We start from the raw sequence: 23854 nt of genomic DNA on the forward strand, positions 1-23854 counted from the left end.
TGCTGTAACTCAAGCCAGTATTATTTTTATAGTGTCGAATGTATATGTATTGTTGTAATTGATTCTTATTCATGCCCAACTCCATAATATAAACGTGCAGAACACTGTCATTGAAGCTAATGGCGTAGAATTTTGCAAAGGATGCGTCAACTATCTCTTCTTGTTACAAAAATCACATTTTCATAATTTCTCTATCTTGTATTGTTATTACACATATAGGTCTTATGAGACCAAATATACAGTAAGAGGCTCGTTTCATGATATATATGAATATCCGAATTCATTGACGGCCAAATATAAGATAATATTTTTGGTAATCTAATGGCTAGCTATCAAACGATTTCATTGAGGTTGTTCTTTGTTTGATAATTATCTGAGTTTGTTTCAAGTAACTTGCAAAGGTATATTAAGATGAACTACTGTCGTCGATACGAAAATTTAACTTTCCTTACACAGTTCTCCCTAAGAGAGAGAGAGAGAGGGGGGTGTGAATAACTTTTACAAAAGCGAAAGAGACGCATTGAGACTTTGAGAGGGAGGGAAAGGATGAATATGTGAACATAGACGAAATAAAAAGACAGAAAAGGAAGAAGAAAGAAAGAAGAATGAAGAATGAAAAATGAAAAATGAAAAATAAAAACGAGAGGGTCGTAGAGGGAGAGGGAGAGGGAGATGGAGAAGGAGAGGTTAAGAGTGAGAATTGATGAAAATATGAACAGAAGCGACTGTGATCTCATTCTATTATTATAACTTCTCATATACTTGGATCATTAACAATACAATGAACATGTACCTACGAATCTACAATGGAAATAAAAATTCAATGTTAACCTGCGCATGAAACTTCAACAATCCAGATACTCCAATAATATAGTTTAAAAACGATCAATCATCAATAAAGTATAACAACAATAGTTTAAGTTTAGCGACAATCAACATATAAAAGAAATAAACTAGCATGCACATGAACTGTCAGCGATCAACATGTCATATTGAGTGTTAGTTTGTCAAAGCGCACACACCTTCTCCCTAAACAGGCCAGTCTTTGCATCATCACCCAAAATAAAGCTAATCTGTCTATTAGTAAATTGATGGGAGTACTATGCTAATCCGATGATCCTAGTTCTATAGAATATTCGCAGATTTTGTAAAAATAAGAATAAAAACACTCCTAATGAATATAGTTGGTAAAAAACACGATATAAATACCAACCAAGTTTCAAGCGTAAATCGATTGACCCATCTAGGCAAAATGTGTATATTCGTGTTCCTAACAAAGTAGATACAAAATATTTACGAATCTGATCTTATTTGCAATCGATTCGAACATCAAAAAAATTATAGCGACAAGAATTTCATTTTGATCGCCACTCAAAATGTATAAAAAACAAACCAAATCAAGATTCGCTTAAATGATTAAAATAACTTAGGGGTGCAACCAAGTGAACCAACTAGTTTTCTAAAAGGTCGTTTTGTTAAGAGATCACAATGGTAAAGTCGTTTTGTTGGGAGCAAAAAAGTGCGGATCCAATAGTATCCTTGTTGCGGAAGCACTTGCTTTAAAAGAAGGTATTTTAGCAGCTAAATACTTAGGAATCTCAAAGTTAATTGTGGAGGGTGATAACTTATGTGTTATTAACTCGATTCGAGGTACTTGGCAAATTCCGTGGGAAATTTCTAGTATTATCAAGGATGTGAAATTAGACCTTCATTTTTTCGATGAAGTGATAATTAAACATTGTTTTAAATGCCAACAAGGTTCTTGACTTCATTGCTTTGGACATTCATGTCCAACTCTTTCGAGGTGGTTTGATAGCCGGTGGCTTCAACTTACCTCCCTCATTCGAAAGGATGAGATAGGTTGGTTCTACCTTAGAGGATCAACCTAGTTTTCTTACCTAAAAAAAAAAAAAAAAAAAAAAAAACTAGTTTTCTAAAAGGTGGTCAAAAAGAGAAAGAAAGACTTGAATTATCAAACAAAAAAGACGGTAAGAGCGGGATCAAAGCATAAATTAAAAATTAAAAGGAAAAAAAAAGCATGAAAAAGATGTTAATGGCCTCAGCAATCCGGCGTAATAAGATGCAATGTAATCAATCACATACCCAAATTACCGGACTCAAACGTAAAATGGGACCCTTTTGCTGACTCCAAACAGTCATGGCCTGATGGGCACTGCCCACTCTCCATGTGAACACTCTTTCTATTCTCATTATACCATTTAATTTCACTTATAATATTGCCAAATAAAATCCCTGCATTTTGTCTCTCAATATCGGAAATACAAAATACATTGAGATAAAACTAAAAATGTGGGGATTTTATGTGTCACTAATTGTATTGTGTTTATTATTCAGATCTTGTTATGGAAGTGACCCATATATGTTTTTTGATTGGAAAGTTTCATATATTAATGCAGCACCTCTTGGAATCCAGCAAAAGGTATTCTTACTTAATCTTTTATATGACTTTGGGATGTAATCCCTGTTGTATGTGAATTGCTAACTCTATGTACTCTATACTCTATAGTGTAGGCAATAATCAAATATGACTATACTATATGCAAGCTCCGGTGGGTTTATGATTTGCTTTGTAAATGCTCTGCGCTATGCTAAATTAACTTTGTCAGACCCATGAACATCGTTATAGGAAATGAAAGCCTTTACCGCTCACACCAACCTACTTCCGGTAACTTTAGCCTTAATAGAAGCATAGGAAAACTTTTGTTAGAGGGTTATATTGAACTAGCTTGAGTAATCAGGCCTGAGCTCTCCTATGAAATGGCAGTCAAAAGAAGATAGCCAAGGACAAGTTCGGGTCACGTGGGAATTTCAGTCAAACAGAATTATAGAGAATTTCAATCTGAGAGAGCTAAATAAAAGTGCAATTTTTATGATTGAGAGAATGAATTCCATAAGTTACAATGTGAGTTAGATGGCCTAATATATACAATGGGTATGAAATGATGTAACAGAATTCTGTTACAGATATTTATTCAAAGGAAAAGATATTTATTCTACCATCCCCCTCAAGTTGGAGGTGGTGTAATCAACCCCAACTTGCTTAGTAAAGAATGATGGTGAGGACCTGGTAGTGCCTTGGTAAGTAAGTCTGCCAGTTGAGAAGCAGAAGGAACATAGGATAGAGTGATTAAACCCTCAATCAGTTTCTCCCTGATAAAGTGACAATCAAGGTCGATGTGCTTGGTGCGCTCGTGGAACACAGGATTCCTGGCAATTTGGATAGCAGCCTGACTATCGCACTTGACAGGGATAGGTAAAAGATCAGGATAGCCAAGCTAGCTCTGCTGTCAAACGTCGTAATGAACGATACTCAGCCTCTGCTGAGGACAAGGAGACTGTGTATTGCTTCTTTGATTTCCAAGAAACCAAAGTATCCCAAAGAAAAATTACATACCCACTCACAGACCGCCTAGTAATGAGACAAGACGCCCAATCTGCATCACAATACCCTTGTAGAGAAAAATTGGGACTGTGATTGACTAAAATGCCTTGAGAGGGTTTAGGATCAGACATGAATTGGGTTAAATTTTGAACAGCAAAGCATATATCAGGACGAGTGTGAGTTAGAACATTCAACTTCCCTATTAGTTTCCTGTAAAGAGAAGGGTCTGCAAATGGTAGTCCTTCACCAGCAAGAAGTTTTATTGTAGTGTCCAAAGGACTGACAGGACACCTCCAGTCTTGGGTATCAAGTTCCTCTAAAATATCTGTGGCAAATTTGTGTTGAGTGACAGTGAAACCAGAAGTAGAGGAGTAAACTCAAGACCTAAGAAGTAGTGCAGGGATCCCAAATCCTTGATTTTAAACATTTCATCAAGGAAATTCTTCAAAGAAGTAATTTCAGAAGAGTCATTACCTGTGACTAAAATGTCATCCACATAAACTGCTACATAAACTTGCAAGCTGTCAGGTACCTGTGTAAAGAGAGTAGTCATTCAAAGACTAAGTATATCCCCTGGACTTAAGAGCATTGCTGAGTAACTGAGTTTGTCATACCATTGACGAGAAACTTGTTTTAAACCATATAGGGATTTCTCTAGTTTGCAAACAAGAGTAGGATCAGTCACATTCAAACTAGGAGGCTGCTTCATGTAAATATCTTCATTCAAATCTCCATGAAGGAATGCGTTGTTCACATCAAGCTGAGATAAAACCCATCCCCTCTCTTTGAGTGTAGCCTTTAACTACCAAACATGCCTTATACCTATCTATAGAGCCATCAGACTTATGTTTAACTTTAAAAACCCATTTGCTGCTAATGGATTTCTTACCAACAGGCAAAGGCACAAGAGACCATGTTTTGTTGGCCTCTAATGCTGAAAATTCAGCAGCAATGGCCTGCTGCCACTCAGGAAAAACAATGGCCTATGGCCTGCTCATAATTCAAGGGGTCTTGGATAGGAAGCAAGGAACCATTATCCAAACAAGATGGAGTAGAAAAAGTAGAACATGCAAAATAGGATGAGAGGAGGAAGAAGTAAAAAGAGAAGTAAGAGTGTGTGAGCACTTAGAAGAAGCATTATTTAGAGGACAGTGATAATCTTTCAAGTAAGCTGGAGGATGAGAGGGTCTGGAAGATTGTCTTAGAGGTACAGAAATAGGAGTGGAAGAAGAAGAAAGCAGAGAAGTGGAGGTGGAAGAGGAGGAAACCTGTTCAGATGGTTCAGGTTCAAGAATAGGCAGAGGTAAGAAAGGATGAACAGAATCCTTCTGATAAGGAAAAATGTGCTCATTGAACACAACATCTCTAGAGATGAAAACAGAGTGAGTCTGCAAATTGAGAAGTTTATTAGGCTTTCTTACCAGATGGATAGCCTAAAAACAAAGATCGAATGGTTCTTGGGTCATAACATAAACAACCAAAAGATCTCATGTGTGAAAGATTAGGTTTATAGCCAAATAATTTTTCATAGGGAGTCTGTTGATGATATAGGTGGAGGTAAGGACACACTCACCCCAATATTTCTTTGGTAATTTAGATTGGAAAATTAAAGCTCTTGCAGTCTCAAGTAAATGTTTGTGTTTTCTCTCAACTACACCGTTTTGTTGAGGAGTATGAAAACAAGATGTTTGATGAATGATGCCTTGGTTAAGAAAATATTGTGCATTAGTAGGACTGATGCCTAACTCATGGGCATTATCAGATCAAATTGATAGAATAACGGCATTAAATTGGGTAGAAACCTTGGTCACAAAGTTTTGAATAAAGGGGAAAGCATTACTTTTGGCAGAGGGTAAGGGTGTGTTTGGATACCATTTTAGGAGGGAAAGGGAGGGAAGGGGGAGTGAGGGGAAGGAAAGGTAGGGGAGGGGAGGGGAGGGAAAATAAATTATGGTTGTTTGGATAACAAAAATGATGAGAGGGTAATGGAAGGGGAGGAAGAGGGAGATGGTAGAGTGGATGGAGGATGATGATGAAATGAGAGTCAAAAAAGGTTTTCCTTCCAAATCTTGCCAATGATGGAAAGATTTTAGTTTGGTCTAAAGGAGGGAAATTAAATCCTCTCATTCCCCTTCCCTTCCATTTCCCTCCTTCCATATATCGTAACCAAACAAAGGAAATTAAACCCCTCCCTTTCCCTCTAATTCTCTCAATCCAAACACGCCCTAAGTGTCTCCAAGTGGTTCTAGTAAAGTCGTCTACTAAGGTGAGAAAATATCTGAAACCATTGTATATCTGAGTAGGATAGGGGCCCCAAACATCAACATGAATAAGCTGAAAAGGAGAAGAGGTGTATGTATACTACTTCGAGAAAAAAGCAAGTCTGTGTTGTCTAGCTTTAGCACCAATAGCACAAGAAATGATATCTTTTTCATTAAAAGAAGAAACATTACAGAAATCAAATTGCTTAAGTTTGTACAAAGGTAAATGGGCAAGTCTATTGGGCCAAACATGAGAGGTGGAAGCTGAATCAGTACTTTGGGCACTCCTCATAAATTGCAAGAACTGTTGACATATCTTTATATCCCTGTCCTGTGCAACAATCCCAACTGTTTCTGTCTGGTGTGAAGTGTCAAAGATGCCTAACAGACCTCCTGTTATCAGAAGTTTCACATTATGAGCAAAACTCTTGTTCCTACTGTTCTTATACTTCAACCTTTCACAAGTGCTGATGCAGTGACCAGGTTGTTTGCAGTAATTGCAAAATTTTGGTTTGTCTTCAGTAGGCGCAGCAGATGAAACTTGAAACTTAGGCACTTGAGTATAACTGTTTCCAGGGTACTGTCTCATAAAAGGTTTGTTGTTCTTGACATAAAAAGAAGCTGAATCTGACTGAAACTGAATTGGAGAATGCATTTCCCTTTGTCTTTCTTCCTGCACAAGATTGCTGTAAACTATTCCAATTGAAGGGAGAGGATGCATCATGAGTATAGCACCTCTGATTGTGGTATAGGAAGAATCATTCAGTCCCATCAGAAACTGCACAGTTGTTTGATCTTGCTGAAACTTGACACGTTTTGCAGTAGCACCACAACTGGATGCACAGAAACATTCTGGACCTATTCCCATGGCATCTAATTCATCCCAAACTAGTTTAATCCTGGTGAAATAAGTTGCAATGCTATTGTTTCCTTGAGAAAACGCAGAATTTTGCTTGTGTATACCATATAATTGAGTTCCATCTGTACTGCCAAATCTTTCTTCTCTAATTAAGACCGAGCATCTTTAGCAAAAACACTGTAAAGAATTGAACTGGAGATTTCTGGAGAAACTGAATGCAAAATCCAAGAGAACACCATATCATTGCAAGTTTGCCATTTAGATGCATTAGGTTCAGTAGAAACAGGCTTAGGAACGCTGCCATTAATAAAACCGAGTTTATTATTCGCTGAAAATGCAATTAGCACGGAGCGCTTCCAATTGCTATAATCCTTGCCATCAAAAACCTTAGAAACAAGTTTCATGTTTGTTTGATCTGAGAAAAGAGGACTGTTTTGATCAATTTCAGTAATTGTCATTGCTGTAAGAAAAGATTATGAAAGAATTGATAAAAAATGATGAATTTGATGAAAATTAAAGAAAATCAGAGAAATTGATGAAAAGAAATGCAGAATTGATTGTGAAATTTCAAAAGAAAAGCAAGAAATGAAGTATCAAGGCGATCATAAGCAGTAAACTGCTCTGATACCATGAAAAACTCCATTGGACGCCATTGTTGATGCTGTAGAAGCTTCGAGAATAGCAAATAAAGAAACAGAATTATAGAGAATTTCAATATGAGGGAAAGCTAAATAAAAGTGCAATTTTTATTATTGAGAGAATGAGTTGCATAAGTTACAATGTGAGATAGATGGCCTATATATACAATGGCTATGAAATGATGTAACAGAATTCTGTTACAGATATTTATTCAAAGGAGAAGATATTTATTCTAACAGTTTGTTGATTCACATACCAGGTTATTGCCATCAATGGACAATTCCCTGGACCAATTCTCAATGTTACAACGAACTGGAATGTCGTTGTGAATGTCCACAATGATCTTGATGAGCCACTGCTTTTAACTTGGTATATTTTTGTGACATGAACCTCAGCATAAGTTTGTTGTCTTGATCATGGTATTAAATTTGGTCCGGGTACCGCAACTGTATTTTGATGCTATATGTGGTTATCTGCTGCATTTATGGTCCCAACGGTTGATCAGACTATGATGATTGCGCGAACCAAATTTTAATACCGCGGCGTTGATGCATATATAAGATGACATTAATATACTTAGAAATCTGCAGGGCTGGTGTACAACAGAGGAAAGATTCTTGGCAGGATGGTGTTTCAGGGACAAATTGTCCAATTCCGGCTGGCTGGAACTGGACATATGATTTTCAAGTTAAAGATCAGATAGGGAGTTTCTTTTACTTTCCGTCTCTAAATTTTCAGAGAGCTGCCGGTGGATTTGGTGGAATAACAATAAACAACAGGGCAATCATCCCTATACCCTTTGGTACCCCAGATGGAGAAATAACTCTTTTGATTAGTGACTGGTATACAAAAGGCCATAAGGTCAGTATAAATTTTTCCTCTTAGACATTGGCAGAATCTCTAACACTTTCCCATTCGATTTTGGTGGTCAAACAATCTCGACTTTGACCTATATTTGGAGAATGCATACGTGACAAACTGTACATGGTATCTCTACATAACATTGTATATTTAGACAAACTATTGGTCAAAGTTGTCACCCGTTTAATCAGTACACTCAGACGAAGACAGTAAGTTGGGAATAAGGTCCATGGAGGTAGTATTTCTCATTTTTTTGCTCAACTCTTGTTAATTGTATGTAGGAACTAAGAAATATCATCAAAGATGGGCATGACCTTGGTTTTCCTAATGGTATACTTTTCAATGGATTTGGTCCATATCGCTATGATTCAAATATTGTTCCCGAGAACATTCAGTACCTCTCGGTGTTTGTCGAACCAGGTACAGTTCGTTTCCGGTAGAGGTTATATTCTCTATTATGTATTCAAACAAATACAAAGAATGCTCTTTTCCTCCTCCTGATTTCTGGTTCTCCTGAAACAGGGAAGACATATCGTGTACGAGTATCAAATGTTGGAATTTCAACAAGCTTAAACTTCAGAATACAGAATCACAATCTAATCCTTGTTGAGACTGAAGGGTCATACACAGTTCAGCAAAATTATACAGATATGGATATTCATGTTGGTCAGTCGTACTCATTCTTAGTCACCATGGATCATGATGCTAGCAGCGATTACTACATTGTAGCCAGTCCTCGGTTTATGAATTCCTCTACCGAGGCTAGTGCTATTGGTGTTGCCATCTTGCATTACTCCAACTCTCAGGGGCCCGCTTCAGGTCCTCTTCCAGTTCTTGCTAATGAGTTAGACCTATCTTACTCTATGAATCAAGCAAAATCCATAAGGTTGGTATTAAATCTAGAAATTATCGATTTGAATCAATTAGTCTTCTGAGACACACTTTTCTGTTTTTATATTGTCGGAACGACTCATTTAACTTTTTTTTTTTGGGAAAATGTAAGATTTCATTGAAGCTCAAACAAGTCGATTACTATTTGAGCAAGCAAAGACTAGAAGATGACTTAATATAGTCCATCCATCCAACTCTTTGTCGTACTACATCTACTCACAACCTTACAACATCTCAGCCTCTCCCTTACATGGTTTAATTTCAGGCCTAGCTAATACAGCTCCACATCTGCTCGTGATTCTACATGCCCATATCTGGTACATTAGACTGCCAATGACAATTGCACGACTCATTTAACTTGAAACCTAATCATGTATCCATTTATCTACTAGAAACTGACCAAAAAAAAAAAAAAAAAAAAAAAAAAAAAAAAAAAAAAAAAGGAATTCTACAATATAAGGGTTGTCTCATGATAATCTTATCATAAGGCCGTCTCATATGTAAATTTGTTTATTTGAATATACATATGGCTCCCACTGTACAAGTTAATATTGCTTCTAATCTTGTAGTTGACTCTTCTTGCACTGCTCTATGATTGGCCTTTCTGAAGGTGGAATCTGACTTCTAGTGCCGCTCGTCCAAACCCTCAGGGGTCATTTAGATATGGGCAGATACCAGTCACAGATGTTAATGTCATCGTCAGTGGACCTGCGGAGCTCATAGATGGAAATTGGCATGCAACACTTAATGGAATATCTTACTTCACGCCTTCGACACCTTTAAAGCTTGCTCAGCATTTTAATGTTCCGGGGGTGTACAAGGTTGATTTTCCGAGTAGACCAATGAATAGACCACCAAAAGTGGACACCTCATTGATCAACGCAACATATAAAGGCTTCATGGAGATCATACTTCTAAACAATGGTACAACTGTTAAGAGTTTTCATCTAGATGGATACGCATTCTTCGTTGTAGGGTAAGCTCGAAAATGCAATTGAATCATATACAACTGTTAATACAGGTTTTCTTTCTGAAGATTTGTTTAATTGGTAGGATGGATTTTGGAATGTGGACTGAGGATAGTAGGTCCAGTTACAACAAAGAGGATGCAGTTGCACGTTGCACCACTCAGGTACTTGGTATTTAGTTATGATGGTTTGGCCATATGAGATGGATACCACAGGAGGCCCCGGTTATGATAAGGTTGTAGGGGATTAGAAAAACATGGATAGCTTTTGCTCATTCATTTAATGGACTACTGCTATAGATTATGTTGCACCAGATTTTGTATCATCTAATCTAATATAATGCTTGTAGGTCTTTCCTGGCGCATGGACTGCAATTATGGTTTCTCTCGACAACTCTGGTATCTGGAATCTCCGTGCTGAGAACTTAGACTTGTGGTATTTGGGACAGGAGGTTTATCTGAACGTGGTGAATACCGAAAAGGATAACTCTGAAAACCCATTGCCGGATAATACAATCTATTGTGGAGTACTATCATCTTTACAGCGGTAAGTAGCTATCATGTTATGATCTGCTTTAGCCTATGGAAATGGTTATAAGCCTGAACATAGGACTCATGTTTTTTTTGTCCTGGGCCTTATTACAGAGATCAAGATCGAAGGATTGATTTTTCGGGTTCTCAACTTAACCGATTGAAACCAGCAGCTCTGGTTTTTGTACCTGTAACTATTTTCTGTCTTTTACTCCTGTGATTGCTGTGAAAAGTTAGCTAAATATGACATCTTAGTGTTCATATCGGATTTTGAAGATGCACCTCAAAGCGACAAGGCGGCATCTCAGAAAGCAAACCGGAGTATTGAACGAGTCACAAATGGGCTCCTAATTCCTTAGGGAAATTCAATTTTGTAATAAATAGATTTTCTTGTTATCTTGTAGCATCAAACATCAACGGTAAGTCTGTAACATTAACGGCAAGTCTGTAACATTAGTTGAGTGTAACATTAGTTGAGTCTGAGTAGTGTAACTTTCTTTTAGGTTTTATTGCTATACATTTCATTATCCATCAATTTTAAAATTAATCACTCCGTATTTGTTTTGAATTAATATTAAAAATGTTCTTTTTTATTTGGAATCAAAAATAAAAATGTAGGTTTGTGTATTTTTCAATCATCAAATCCACAAATCATCGTAAGCACGTTCTTTTGGAATTTTAGTAGTACTCGGTATTTAAAGTGTATAGAAAGGAATTTTTAAAAGAGGCTTTTTTCGAGCGATTCTAGAGCGTAAAGTGGAGAATCTTTTAATTATTATAATATATATATATATATATATATATATATATATATATATATATATATATATATATATATATATATATATATATATATATATATTTTCTAAATTATATTCAAGTGATATTTCCAATTTTTATATAAAAACTTTTCCATTTCATTTGACAACAAAGTATTATTAAAAAAATTATGAAAATAATATAATTAGATTTCTGATAAAAAAATGCTATCATTAGAGTATAAATTTTATATCATTTGCACATACTAAAGATAGTGTACCTCTTAGTTCTTAATATATTATATGTCCCACATTGAAGAAAAATAATGTAGGTGTGGAGATTATACTATGTATAAATAATAGAATTGTCCCAAATCGAAAGATTAACAAAGTGGGTTAATCATATAATTATAACTATAAGACATCCTTGAAACTTAGGTATTAACCCATATCTTTTGAGTCTCTTAAGTATTGTCTTGAAGAACTCTTAAAAGTTTGTATCATATCTCCACAATATGATATAAAAAATAAAGTGGATATTTTTTAATTATTATAATATATATTTCCTATATTATATATCCAAGTCATGTTTATAATTTTTATATAAAAATATTTTACATTTTATTTGATAAAAAACTATCGTAAGAAAATTATATAATTAGATTTGGGATAAAAAAAAAGGAAAATTATTAGAGAGTGAATTTCATATCATTTGCACACACAAAAAAAAAGTACGATTATTAATAGACAGTATAGGATGTCGAACTAGGCGAGAAAAAGAAGACGTGCTTCTTTGTATGTTATATGTCACGTATTGAAAAATAATGTAAGTGTGATGAACATACTACGTATAAATCGTAGAATCGTCCCACATCGGAAAATTACCATAAGGTGTGGTCATCCAATTATAAATAATAGAATTATCCCACATCGAAAGATTAACATAAGGTGTGATGATCCTATGAGTATATATATGAGTCATCCTTTGAACTTAAATATCAACTCAATATCTTTTGAGTCTCTTAAGTATTGTCTTAAAAAACTCTTATTTGTTACAGTTGTCTTATATGTTACATTTGTTGTGCTCTAACAGTTAAATTGACACAAGTGACCTTGATTTTCTTGATTCAATTATCTAATTATATTATACTTTAATCTAACAATCGAACACCGATAAGACTAACTAACAAATGTAACAATAAATATGCATGATCTCCATAATTAATAAGTCTTAAAAACGATTAATATTGATTAATTCAATTTAATGAGATTTAGAATATAAAAATGAGTTAGGTATGATTTCATTACAATGAGACCAACTCACTGAATATTAGTCAAACAATTAAGTGGACAACAGTTGAAGAAATCCAAGTATAGCAAAGAGCTCACGGTTCAGCTACCATATTAGCTCTAGGAATTGTCAACACACTCATAATAAAAGGCTACAAAAACATTTTCCTAAAAAATTCATAGGCAATAACAGCTTATGTCGACCGAGAAGCGATTGCTCATCTCCATCTAGGGCTTTAATTTTCTATGATTATGGCCCGTTCTTCTTCATCAAAATCACCAAAAAAACATTAAAAAACGTAGTACTAGTAATGATTCATTGAAAGAATGTGATAGGAGTATTGTTATTGAGAAGAAACAGGGGCCAGAAGAAGATGATGTTTTACGAACAAAGCCCATGCATGAAGTTAACACGATCCCTGGTCTGTCTTTTGAGGATGAGGAGAACCCGGAAGGTAACATCCAATGGGTGACAAAGAGAGGAAAGAAGCAAGGTATGCCTTCCCATGTGGTTGTAACAGAGGAGAATATTGAGACTGCTATGGAGGACTTGTTACAATTCACATCAGAGGATGTCAGTGAAGAAATTGCTTACTGGAACCAGGCTGTATATTGTTTCGTTCTAGGAGCAAACCCTTCTTGGGAGGTTTTGCAGGGTTATGTGCAAAGGATATGGGGACGACATGGTATTGACAAGATCTCTTTTTTTACCAAATGGCATGTTTTTGGTAAGGTTTAAGGAGATGAAGGATAAAGATGCGGTTTTGAATGCAGGATACCATATGTTTGACAACAAGCCCCTGATAGTTAAGCCTTGGCAAGAGGATATTGATCTTTTGAAGGAAGAAGTGAAAGTAGTTCCTGCGTGGATTCGTATACATGGTCTTCCTCTCAAGTTTTGGGGAACATGTTTACCATCCATTGCAGGACTAGTAGGCCCCTATGTGAAGTCTGATGCAGCAACTATGAATAAAACCAGGTTGGGGTTTGCTAGCTAGGACTATGATTGAATTGAAGGTTGGGCAAGCTTTCCCATCTTCAGTTAAGTTTCGAGATGAGATTGGAAAGATTGTTCTGCTGAATGTTGAATACGAATGGAAACCTGTTTTGTATGATAAATGTAAGGGACTAGGGCATGAAAGCAAGAATTGCAGAAAGGATCAGCAAATGAATACTCAGTCAAGGCTTATTGTTAAGAAAGTTTGGAGACCTATTCCTAAGGCTAATGTGAGTAACCCTACTGTGTCTGATAAAGAACTCCCTGCTCTGCCTACTGTCACAACCCCTCGTCTGCTTGTGAATACAAATCTTGAACCAGATGCTGCTGCAGGCCCATCTGCATCTGCAGCAGAATTACCCCCTGATGTTGTTGAAAGTATTCAGGTGGAAGATATAACAGATGAGGAACATGAGACTAAAGAGAATCAGGTGGTGGATATTGGTGACCCTATTTCTACTATTGATAATAATGAATAATATAGGGTTCTGGAATGTCCGAGGCATGAATTGTGTGAATAAACAAAAAATAGTTAAAAGTTTTATCCATAATAATGAAGCTTGTTTATTTGGTCTTTTAGAAACAAAAATAAATGGTGTTAATGTAGGTAATATAGCTCATAATATGCTTGAGGGATGGAGTGTCACAACCAATTGCAGCTTGCATAAAGGAGGGAGGGTCTGGTTATTATGGCGTCCTAATATCTTTGATGTTACTATTCTTCAGTATGATCCTCAATTTATTCACTAAAAAATTCTAATTAAAGCAAGTCAGAAAGTTTTCCTCCTCACTATTGTTTATGCTTTCAATGAGGGTTCTGAGAGATTGGATTTATGGGATAAATTGAATTCTATTTCTAGTCAATGTGATGTACCTTGGGCACTAGCTGGAGATTTCAACACTGTCTTTTCTCCTGATGAGAGGTTGGGGGCTACTACTAAGCAGGAGGACATGGACGCTTTCATTGCTTGTCTGACTGCTTGTGGTATGCTTGATATCCCTGCAACAGGAGCCTTCTTCACATGGACTAATAAGCAGGATTCTACTCATAGGAAATATAGTAGACTGGATAAATTTATGGTCAACCAAGAGTGGGTAGATGTGTTTCCTGATATGCATGCTCATTTCCATCCTGAGGGCTTAATGGATCATACTCCTTGTATTGTTAGAAATATTAAATTGGATGGAAGGAGAAATGCTAGCTTCAAATTTTTTAATATGTGGAGTGATGCTCCTGGTTTTCATGATACTGTTAAGAATATTTGGTGTCAGCAGATAAATGGTACTAAGATGTTTGGAGTAGTGAAGAAATTTAAAGCTCTCAAGGGAGGTCTCAAAAGGCTTAATAAAAACTGCTTCTCTAATGTTGAGCTCAAAGCCAGCAAAGCTATTATGAATCTTGAGAAAATCCAGCTTCAACTACAGGAGAATTATGACAGTCCTGAACTTGTTACTCTAGAGTTGCAGGCCCTTGATGAGGTGAAATTTTGGTCTAAAGCCAGGGACAGCTTCTTACAGCAGAAAGCTAAAACCCAATGGCTTGATGAAGGGGACAGTAATACAACCTATTTCCATAGTGTCATTAAGAAAAGATGCCTGAGAAACAAGATTGTACAGATTGAGGACCAGTATGGTAACCTCTGTCTTGTCTGATCGATATTCAGGAAGCTTTCTTGACCTTCTATTAGGGTTTATTGGGTAGCAAGAAGATGACTGAACAGGTGAGAAGTGAGGTGCTGCTTACATGATCCTTTTGTAATGAGAACCATGCTATATCCCTATCAGCTCCTGTCACTAAGGAGGAAATCAAAGGTGTGGTGTTCTCTATTCCTATTGACAAAGCCCCTGGGCCTGATGGCTGCACCAGTGGGTTCTTCAGGGATTCCTGGGACATTGTTGGGGATGAGGTCTGCAGTGCTATAATGGATTTATTTGCTAATGGTCGGTTACTCACACAGATAAATGCAACCAACATTACTCTTATTCCAAAATGTGACAGACCTACTGCTGTTAGCCATTTCAGGCCCATAGCATGATGTAACCTGGTTTATAAGGTGATTTCTAAATTGCTTTGCAATAGACTTGCTCTTCTTTGCTGACCTTGTTCATGAAAACCAAGGAGCTTTTATTAAGGGGAGGTCTATCATTGAAAATGTCCTTATATGTCGACATCATTCATATGTATGCCAGGAAAGCGATCACTCCCAGGATGCCTGTTCAAAATAGATTTGCAAAAAGCCTATAACACTGTAGAGTGGGATTTTGTTGAACAAATGCTTCATGGTCTCAAATTTCCACCTCATTTTACCCAGTTGGTTATGCAATGTGTAAGGTCCACCTCCTTTACTTTGTCTCTGAATGGGAATAACTTTGGTTATTTTAAAGGGCAAAGGGGACTGAGGCAAGGAGACCCTATTTCTCCCCTTCTGTTCACTATATGCATGGAATATTTAACCAGGTTGATCAAGTTTGCCACTAACAGATGGCCATTCCAATATCACCCCCTTTGCAAGAATCTGAAGCTCACTCATCTCATGTTTGCAGATGACCTTCTCCATTTTTGCAAGGGTAAGCCTCAATTAATCTGGTTACTCATGAGAGCTTTCTCTTCATTCTCTAATGCCTCTGGCCTATCTATGAACAATGCTAAATCTGAAATCTTTTTTAATGGAGTTGTTGAGGACATTAGAGAGGGTATAAAACTGGTGACTGGTTTCAGAGAAGGTACTATGCCCTTCAGGTACATGGGAGTTTCAATAAAAGCAGGCAGACTTACCAAGCAGGAATGCTCCTCATTGACTGAAAAGATGGTGTCTAGGATAAGAGGGTTGGGAGCAAAAAAGCTCTCCTATGCTGGCAGGATTACTCTCATTAATGCTGTTCTCAATACTCTTCATAATTATTGGGCTCAAATGTTCATTATTCCTAAGAGCATCATTAATCATATTATGGCTATTTGCAGAAACTATCTTTGGGATGGCTTCCCTGATTACCATAGAGTTCCCCTTGTAGCCTAGGATAAGGTCACCTTGCCTAAAAAGGAGGGAGGTTTGGGGATTAAGAAAGCTGATGTTTGGAATGTTGCTACAGTAGGTAAGCTAGTTAATTGGGTATACTGTAAAGCTGATAGGCTTTGGATTAAGTGGATAAATGATGTGTATATCAAGAATCAGGACTGGCATAACTATTCTCCTCCTTCTGATGCAACTTGGGTATGGAAAAATATATGCAAAGTGAAAGAAAAACTCAAAGATGGCTTTATTGACAGCATTTGGACCATGAGCTCTAAAGGATACACAATCAAGGGTGGGTATGACTGGCTTTGCCCTGCTCATATGACCCTTAACTGGTCTGCTATAGTGTGGAACAACTGGAACATCCCAAAACACTCCCTAACTACCTGGCTTAGAATGCATGAAGGAATGAATGTGAAGAGCAAATTATTCAGATTTGGCTGTTGTGAAGATGACCTATGTATTCTCTGTCAGAGACAGACTGAAATAGTGGAGCATCTGTTCACAAGTTGTACCTATCTCACACGATTCAAAGACCATCTCATTCTGATGGTATGGGGCTCTTTCCCAACTCGTGGACGCTTTGATTGCGGAACAACGAAATAGCATTCAGTGGAGGATTAAGGTTGCCATGTTCAATGCCTTCCAGTATTTCATATGGTTTCAAAGAAACAATTCCCGGGTCAATGATTGGCTACTCAGACCTGAGGTAGTTGCTAGACGTATTGAGGAGGATATTAAAAAGGAGAGTTAATCAGAAATTTAGGGCAGTTGATGACCAGACTGTCTTCTCATGGCTGCAAAGCATGGGAGTGTTATGATATGATTGTATTGGGACTCGATCCCGGAACCTCATGTAATTATTTCTTGTTTTTGATATATATTATACTCACATTACACCAAAAAAAAAAAAATAACAGCTTATGTAGTCTTAATACCAAATTTATTTGTATTTTATTATCCACGAATTTTTATTTAAGACGGAATTATCTTATTATTATTTTTATTTTTTTTTGCAAAAAGTTATAATTCTTCTCATTCATCCACAAGGGGCAAAGAAAAGAATACAAATTTTACAAAGTATAACCCCTTAAGCCTTAGAGAGAAGGCCCTTTAGGCATTTAAGCTCGCACAAATTCTAGTATCAAGCACAGAAGGACACTTGTAAAGCAAATAGACACTGACAACATACTTAAGTCGAAAAATAGCCTGCTCAACAGTGCTCTCCTTTTCAGCAAAGATTCTGTTGTTCCTCTCGACCCAGACTGCTCAACTATTCATTATTATTATTATTATTAGAGAAAATTGTTGATTACAGCCTTTTAAAAATCACTTTTTGAAAATTACAGCCTTATATAATTTTTTTTGAAAATTACATCCAAAATATTACTTTTCTTCTAAAATTGCACCAATTTGAGGTTTTTGGTGATTTTTGATGATGTTTTTATGATGTATCCTTTATTATTTGAGAGCCTACTTACCCAGATTTCTTACCTCTCCTTGACACAAACCAATTAATCACCCCAAACATCATAAAAACATCATCAAAATTCACCGAAAACCTCAAGTTGGTGCAATTTTAGAAGAAAAGTAATATTTTTGATGTAATTTTCAAAAAAAATTATATAAGGCTGTAATTTTCAAAAAGTGATTTTTAAAAGGCTGTAATCAACAATTTTTTCTTATTATTATTATTATTATTATTATTATTATTATTTTTTTTTTTTTTTTTTTTTTATTATTATTTTTTTTAATTCTTTTTTATAAAGGATGCGCGCAGCTATCATTAATAGAAAAATAAAAGTTTACATAAAATTGGTGGGGAGCCGAGAAACAAGCTGGGCTCCCACACCCTTAGCAACAGCAAAGCTAAGTCTAGTAAAAATGTAAGCGGCCACCCGAGCCCCCGCATCCCGAGATACCGAAAATTTCGGATCCGCTGAGCAAGGCAACAAAGATCCGAACCCAACTCCCCAAGTGATGAGAAAGAGAAGGGAAGGAAACCATAACCCGGCTGCGCGCACAAATCCCCCGTACTTAGCACACTTACGCTGAAAGACAAAGATCGGAACAACCCGGCCAGGCACAAAATTGTCCATCCCGATCGAGTCAAAGGAGAAGACCCGGTCAAGTCAACGCACACATCACGCCCCCTGTCCCAAGAATAAAGCAGCAAATCCGCAGGACGAAGAGAACCCCCATGCCCGTCAACCAAACCGATATCAACCTCCTTTCCCGCAGAAATACCAGATCTATAGCAGATGTCGAAAAGAGTGTCACGGACGAGGTTATGCCGATGTTTAACGCCCACAGTACCAGTAGAAGAAACAACGTGGTCCCCAAAAACATCATCAGCAAAAACCCGAGAGCAAGCTGGACAAGGCCTAGAGATCGTGAATAACAGAACACCCAGACGATACCCAAGCACACTACGGTAAGTCCTCTCGTTCATAGTCTGAACCAACCCCGAGATAGGAACCGCACGCAACCAATCATAGGATTGGGAACCCTGCTGCGACTGCCACAAAGCAAGCTGGCGAGGTGTCAAAGAGAAAACAGACCCTGAAGCAGCAGCAACCGTCGCGAAATAAATGTCTGCCAATTTCTTCATAAGTTTGGGGGCAGCAATTTCACTAGGGTTACCTAAGATACCAGAGCACGTAGTCGCGAAAAACCCCGCGCATCATCATCAAAAGCGGGGCCAGGCTACAATACCGGAGGGTCCGAGGAGCTTAGCCGCAAATCGGCAGATCGCAAACGGGACGCAATAAAAGCATAATGTAAAACATCCCCCGCCGCATAGACACCAAGACCACCAAGATGAAAAGGGAAAGTAGCAAGGCGCCACCGCCAATCCCAAAAACCCGGGCCGGACGCGGTGACGATACGTTCCAAGTCGGAACGAAGAGCAGCATCAAAAGGAAGATGGACGGACTCAAAAACACTAGGGGAAAAAGTACGAAGGGAGAAATAGAGCTTAGAAATACCAGTACAAGCTCGAAGTAGAAGCAACTCACGTTGCGGGTCCTCAATCCTCGCAACCAAGTCCATTAGCTCAATGGTCTTAGTTACTCTCCTCGCCACAATCTCACTGCCAAAACCAGGGCAAGTACTGACAGGTCCACCCAAAATTGTAACACCCCTCATGGGCCGAGCAATAGAGGGGGGGAAAACCCCAGGGAGCCGACTCTGAGGATCCTCAACAGGCCAAAAGACCTCCGTCTTGGAGACATTAAGGTGCAGTCCAAAACGGGGGCCATCCGCCATAATCAAATCCAAGACCTTCCCCACCTCCAAAGTATCCCCCACAATGGTGCCATCATCCAAGTACCATGCCTGCATAGTGAGGTCAAAAGTGTCCCGGATTTTGCATACTAAGGGATGCAAAACCAAAGCGAAAAGCAACGGACTCAAAGGATCACCCTGCTGGACTCCCTGACAAGACCACAAGCAATGCTCCCCATAAAAAAGACGGGCAGGGCTGGAATAACAAAACTCCACCCAACGGGAGAGAACCGGGCAACGTCGGCGGACTTCCAGAAGCATGGTTGTACGATCAACAAGGTTGAAGGCATTCTGGAAATCAACTAGTAACATGGAAAGTCCCACCTCTGCACCCCGAGCCTCAATGAGCCGATTCAAGGCATGCAAGATAGCCTCTCCTCCACCGGACACACCCACCCCAACCTGTAAACCAGCAAAATAAGACGACAAAGAAGGACCCACCATAAAAGCACCAACCTTAGAGACAAGCCGTCTCCAGACTGTGCCAACAGCAATAGGACGGACCCCACCACCTGGTTTCACAAGCGGCGTGAGAGGGGCGCTGACAATGTACTCTCCCAATGCAAGAGGGCACCGACCCTCAAGAAAAAGATTAACCACCCTAGTAATAGAAGTGATCAACTCATCAGAAATAGCCACAGCAGCGCCACTCAAACAATCCATAAGGTGCTGGGCACGGAAACCATCCCTCCCAGAAGAAGTACCACGAGGGAAACTCCAAATCATATCCAAAACCACTGACTTAGAGGCAGCCAAAGGATGATGATCCCCAGACAAAGGAGGCAATGAAGGAGGTGGGGCGACATGATGCTTCTCACGCAGGGCCACAAGAGTGGCATCGGAGTAGGGGGCGACCCCAGAGGAAGAAAGTACCCGAACAAAGCATATAGTGACCATCGAAATCTTCTCACCGACATTGACGGAGGTTATGCTCACCCAAATCCAGATCCTCCTCCACATTAAACAAAGAAGGACCCTCATCAAAACACTCCTGCAATAGCTGCAACCCCCCCCCCCCCCCCAAAGGTACCCCCAAGCAAGGATAGCCCCAGCAATACTCTCCTCCCGACGCCGGGCGCCGAATAGCCGTCCTACACTCAACATTACTCCGAGGAGCGAAAGTCTTAAGCAGACACAGCGGTAAAACAAGCAACCGAATCCAGCGGGAGAGATCACTAGGGGAATCAGCCACATCATCCAGAGCTCCTTTCAAAGCCCGAGCAAACCCAAGACGACACTTAGGAGGAATAGATTTGACGGTGCGGAGGCCCAAAGACAATAAACGATCAAGGGAAGATATAGACCACTTAGCAAGCTCAACACCATCATCAGAAGAAACCGAAGTAGAGGGAGCCAAAGGTCTCGGAATACCATAAATATGAAAACTGTAGAGGCCATCAACACGCTCCGGAGACAGCACAATATCATCCCGACTATGTCGACATCTAGCACGAGTGGTACAGGTCATAAAACACACCCCACACAACCAGAGCCCATCCATCTCAAAACACTCTCGACATTGGAATAAACAGTCAAACTATCAGTAAGAGTCTGACGCGTAAGTTCCAACGCACCATTCTGGCAATGTCGGTCCTGAAAATGTTTCTGCCAAGCTGCCTTAGTAAGACCCTTACCAAAACCATCCCGACAAGCATGAAGACTCGAAAAAGGACAATGGTACCGCACAAGCTCGGGCATGAAGGAACACACCACCAACCTGCACAGAAAACTATAGAGCCACCAACAAACACCACCTGAGCGGAAACCACCACACACAAGCAGCTAAGAGCTCAAAATGTACCCACTACTAGCAACCAAAAGGGCAGCCCAGTTGACCACCAACGCACCACCCACTCCGGTGGAGATCAATAATCAACGTAACAACCAAAACGGCCACAAATGCAGCCGAGAAGGAACCCACACTCCACAACAGCCTTAGCCCGTAACACCCACACAACAACCCAACAGCAGTGGTAGAGGTGGCCGGCCAACGGAGGACAAGGGAGCAGCAACAACCAGCAGCATGGGAAGAAGAAAAGAAAAACGCAAAAAAAAAACCCACGGTAAAAAACAGCAAGAAACTCACCGGTGTTAGGAACGAAATAGCGCAGGCAGTTGTCGGCCACCACGTCAAGGACCGGCGACGTGAGGTCTGGTGGCCCCGCAGTGGTGGCGCAGGTTTACTGGTCGCAGAAAGGCGACAAAGCTCCCTGAAAAGGACGACACTACAGGCGAACTAAAACCCTCCCAAACAGCAGACCGTCGCCGAAACCACCAACAAAACCGTCCCCTGACCGGTGACGTGAGGTCTAAAGGTCGACGTGGGGTAGATGTTCGTAGCCAACGGCGGCAACTCGACGGAGAAACCCAAAGCCCTAACTGTTGATCGCAGGAGAAACAAAATGCCCTAAAACGCGAACCAACACCGCAAACTAACAACCCAGCACCGACGATCAACCACCGACGGGGTGAAGGGACTGATGATGGTGGCAGTAGGCGGTAGTAGTGGCAGCAGCACGGCAGACTAGGGTTACGTTTCCACGATCGCCAGTCGCTCTCCCTCTCCCTCTCCTCTCTATTATTATTATTATTATTATTATTATTATTATTATTATTATTATTATTATTATTATTATTATTATTATTATTATTATTATTATTATTTTTTTTTTTTTTTATTTTTTTTATTTTTTTATAGAAGGATGTGCGCAGCTTTCATTAAAAGAAAAATAAAAGTTTACATGAAATTGGTGGGGAGCCGAGATACAATCTGGGCTCCCACACCCTTGGCAATAGCAAAGCTAAGTCTAGTAAAAATGTAAGCGGCCACCCGAGCCCCCGCATCCTGAGATACCGAGAATTTCTGGATCCGCTTGAGCAAGGCAATAACATCCGAACCCAGCTCCCCAAGTGAAGAGAAAGAGAAAGGAAGGAAACCGTAACCCGCCACCGCGCACAAATCCCCATACTTAGCACACTTTCGCCGAAAGCAAAGATCGGCGACAACCCGCCAGAACAAAATCCTCCATCCCAGTCTGAGTCAAAGGAGAAGAACCTGTCAAGTCAACGCACACATCACGTCCCCTATCCCAAGAATAAAGCAATAAATCCGCAGGACGAAGAGAGCCACCATGTCCATCAACCAAACCGATATCAACCTCCTTTCCCGCAGTAATACCAGATCTATAGCAGATGTCGAAAAGAGTGTCCCGGACAAGGTTATGCCGATGTTTAACGCCCACAAGACCCAGTCTGAAGAAACAGCGTGGTCCACAAAAACATCCTCGGCAAAAACCCGAGAGCAAGCCGGACAGGGCCTAGATACCGTGAATAACGGAACACCTAGACGATACCCCAGCACACAACGGTAAGTCCTCCCGTTCATAGTCTGACCCAACCCCGAGATAGGAACCGCACGCAACCAATCGGAGGGAGTGAGAACCCCGCCGAGACCGCCATAAAGCAATCGGCTTAAGGCGTCAAAGAGAAAACAGACTGAGAGGCAAAGAAGAACTGCGTCGCGAAATAAATATCTGCCAATTTCTTCATAAGTTTGGGGGCAGCAATTTCACTAGGGTTACCTAAAAGGCTAAAACACCAGATCCTGTAGTCACAGTAAACACCTGCGCGGCATCATAAAAAGCAGGGCCAGCAGCTACAATACCAGAAGGGCCGAGGAGCTTAGCCTGCAAACCAAAGAGACCAAAGCGGGACGCAATAAAAGCATAAAATAAAACATCTCCCGCCGCATAGACACCAAGACCACCAAGCTGAAAAGGGAATGTAGCAAGGCGCCACTGCCAATCCCCAAAACCCGGCCCTGACGCGGTGACAATACGTTCCAAGCTAGAACGCAGAGCGGCATCAAAAGGAAGATGGACGGACCCAAAAACACTAGGGGAGCAAGTACGAAGTGATAAGTAAAGCTTGGAAATACCAGTACAAGCTCGAAGAAGAAGCAACTCACATTGCGGGTCCTCAATCCTCGCAACCAAATCCATTAGCTCAATGGTCTTGGTTACTCTCGTCGCCACAATCTCACTGCTAAAATCAGAACAAGCACTGACAGGTCCACCCAAAATAGTAACACCACGCGAT

At 39.5% G+C, this 23854-nt stretch overlaps 2 protein-coding genes across 3 annotated transcripts; both read left to right on the forward strand.

The window, feature by feature from the left end:
- Positions 1 to 2002: 2002 nt before the first annotated feature.
- On the forward strand, positions 2003 to 11005 carry LOC141608701 (monocopper oxidase-like protein SKS1). Of its 2 annotated transcripts, XM_074428054.1 has the most exons (10): positions 2003 to 2188; positions 2356 to 2440; positions 7422 to 7531; positions 7753 to 8023; positions 8305 to 8443; positions 8546 to 8909; positions 9525 to 9890; positions 9968 to 10046; positions 10232 to 10428; positions 10527 to 11005. In XM_074428054.1, exons 2-10 carry the CDS (start codon positions 2381 to 2383, stop codon positions 10630 to 10632), a joined length of 1692 nt encoding a protein of 563 aa, XP_074284155.1. In that variant the 5' UTR covers positions 2003 to 2188; positions 2356 to 2380; the 3' UTR covers positions 10633 to 11005. The 2 variants fall into 2 exon arrangements, with proteins under 2 accessions (XP_074284155.1, XP_074284149.1); XM_074428048.1 differs by lacking the exon at positions 2003 to 2188 and having other exon boundaries at positions 2195 to 2440.
- Positions 11006 to 15619: 4614 nt separating this feature from the next.
- LOC141654182 (uncharacterized) lies at positions 15620 to 17225 on the forward strand. The gene is made up of 3 exons (XM_074461808.1): positions 15620 to 16336; positions 16475 to 17023; positions 17121 to 17225. Exons 1-3 carry the CDS (start codon positions 15620 to 15622, stop codon positions 17223 to 17225), a joined length of 1371 nt encoding a protein of 456 aa, XP_074317909.1.
- The last annotated feature ends 6629 nt before the right edge of the window (positions 17226 to 23854 follow it).

This window comes from Silene latifolia, chromosome 1 (assembly GCF_048544455.1).
Source record: "Silene latifolia isolate original U9 population chromosome 1, ASM4854445v1, whole genome shotgun sequence".
Taxonomy (NCBI): domain Eukaryota; kingdom Viridiplantae; phylum Streptophyta; class Magnoliopsida; order Caryophyllales; family Caryophyllaceae; genus Silene; species Silene latifolia.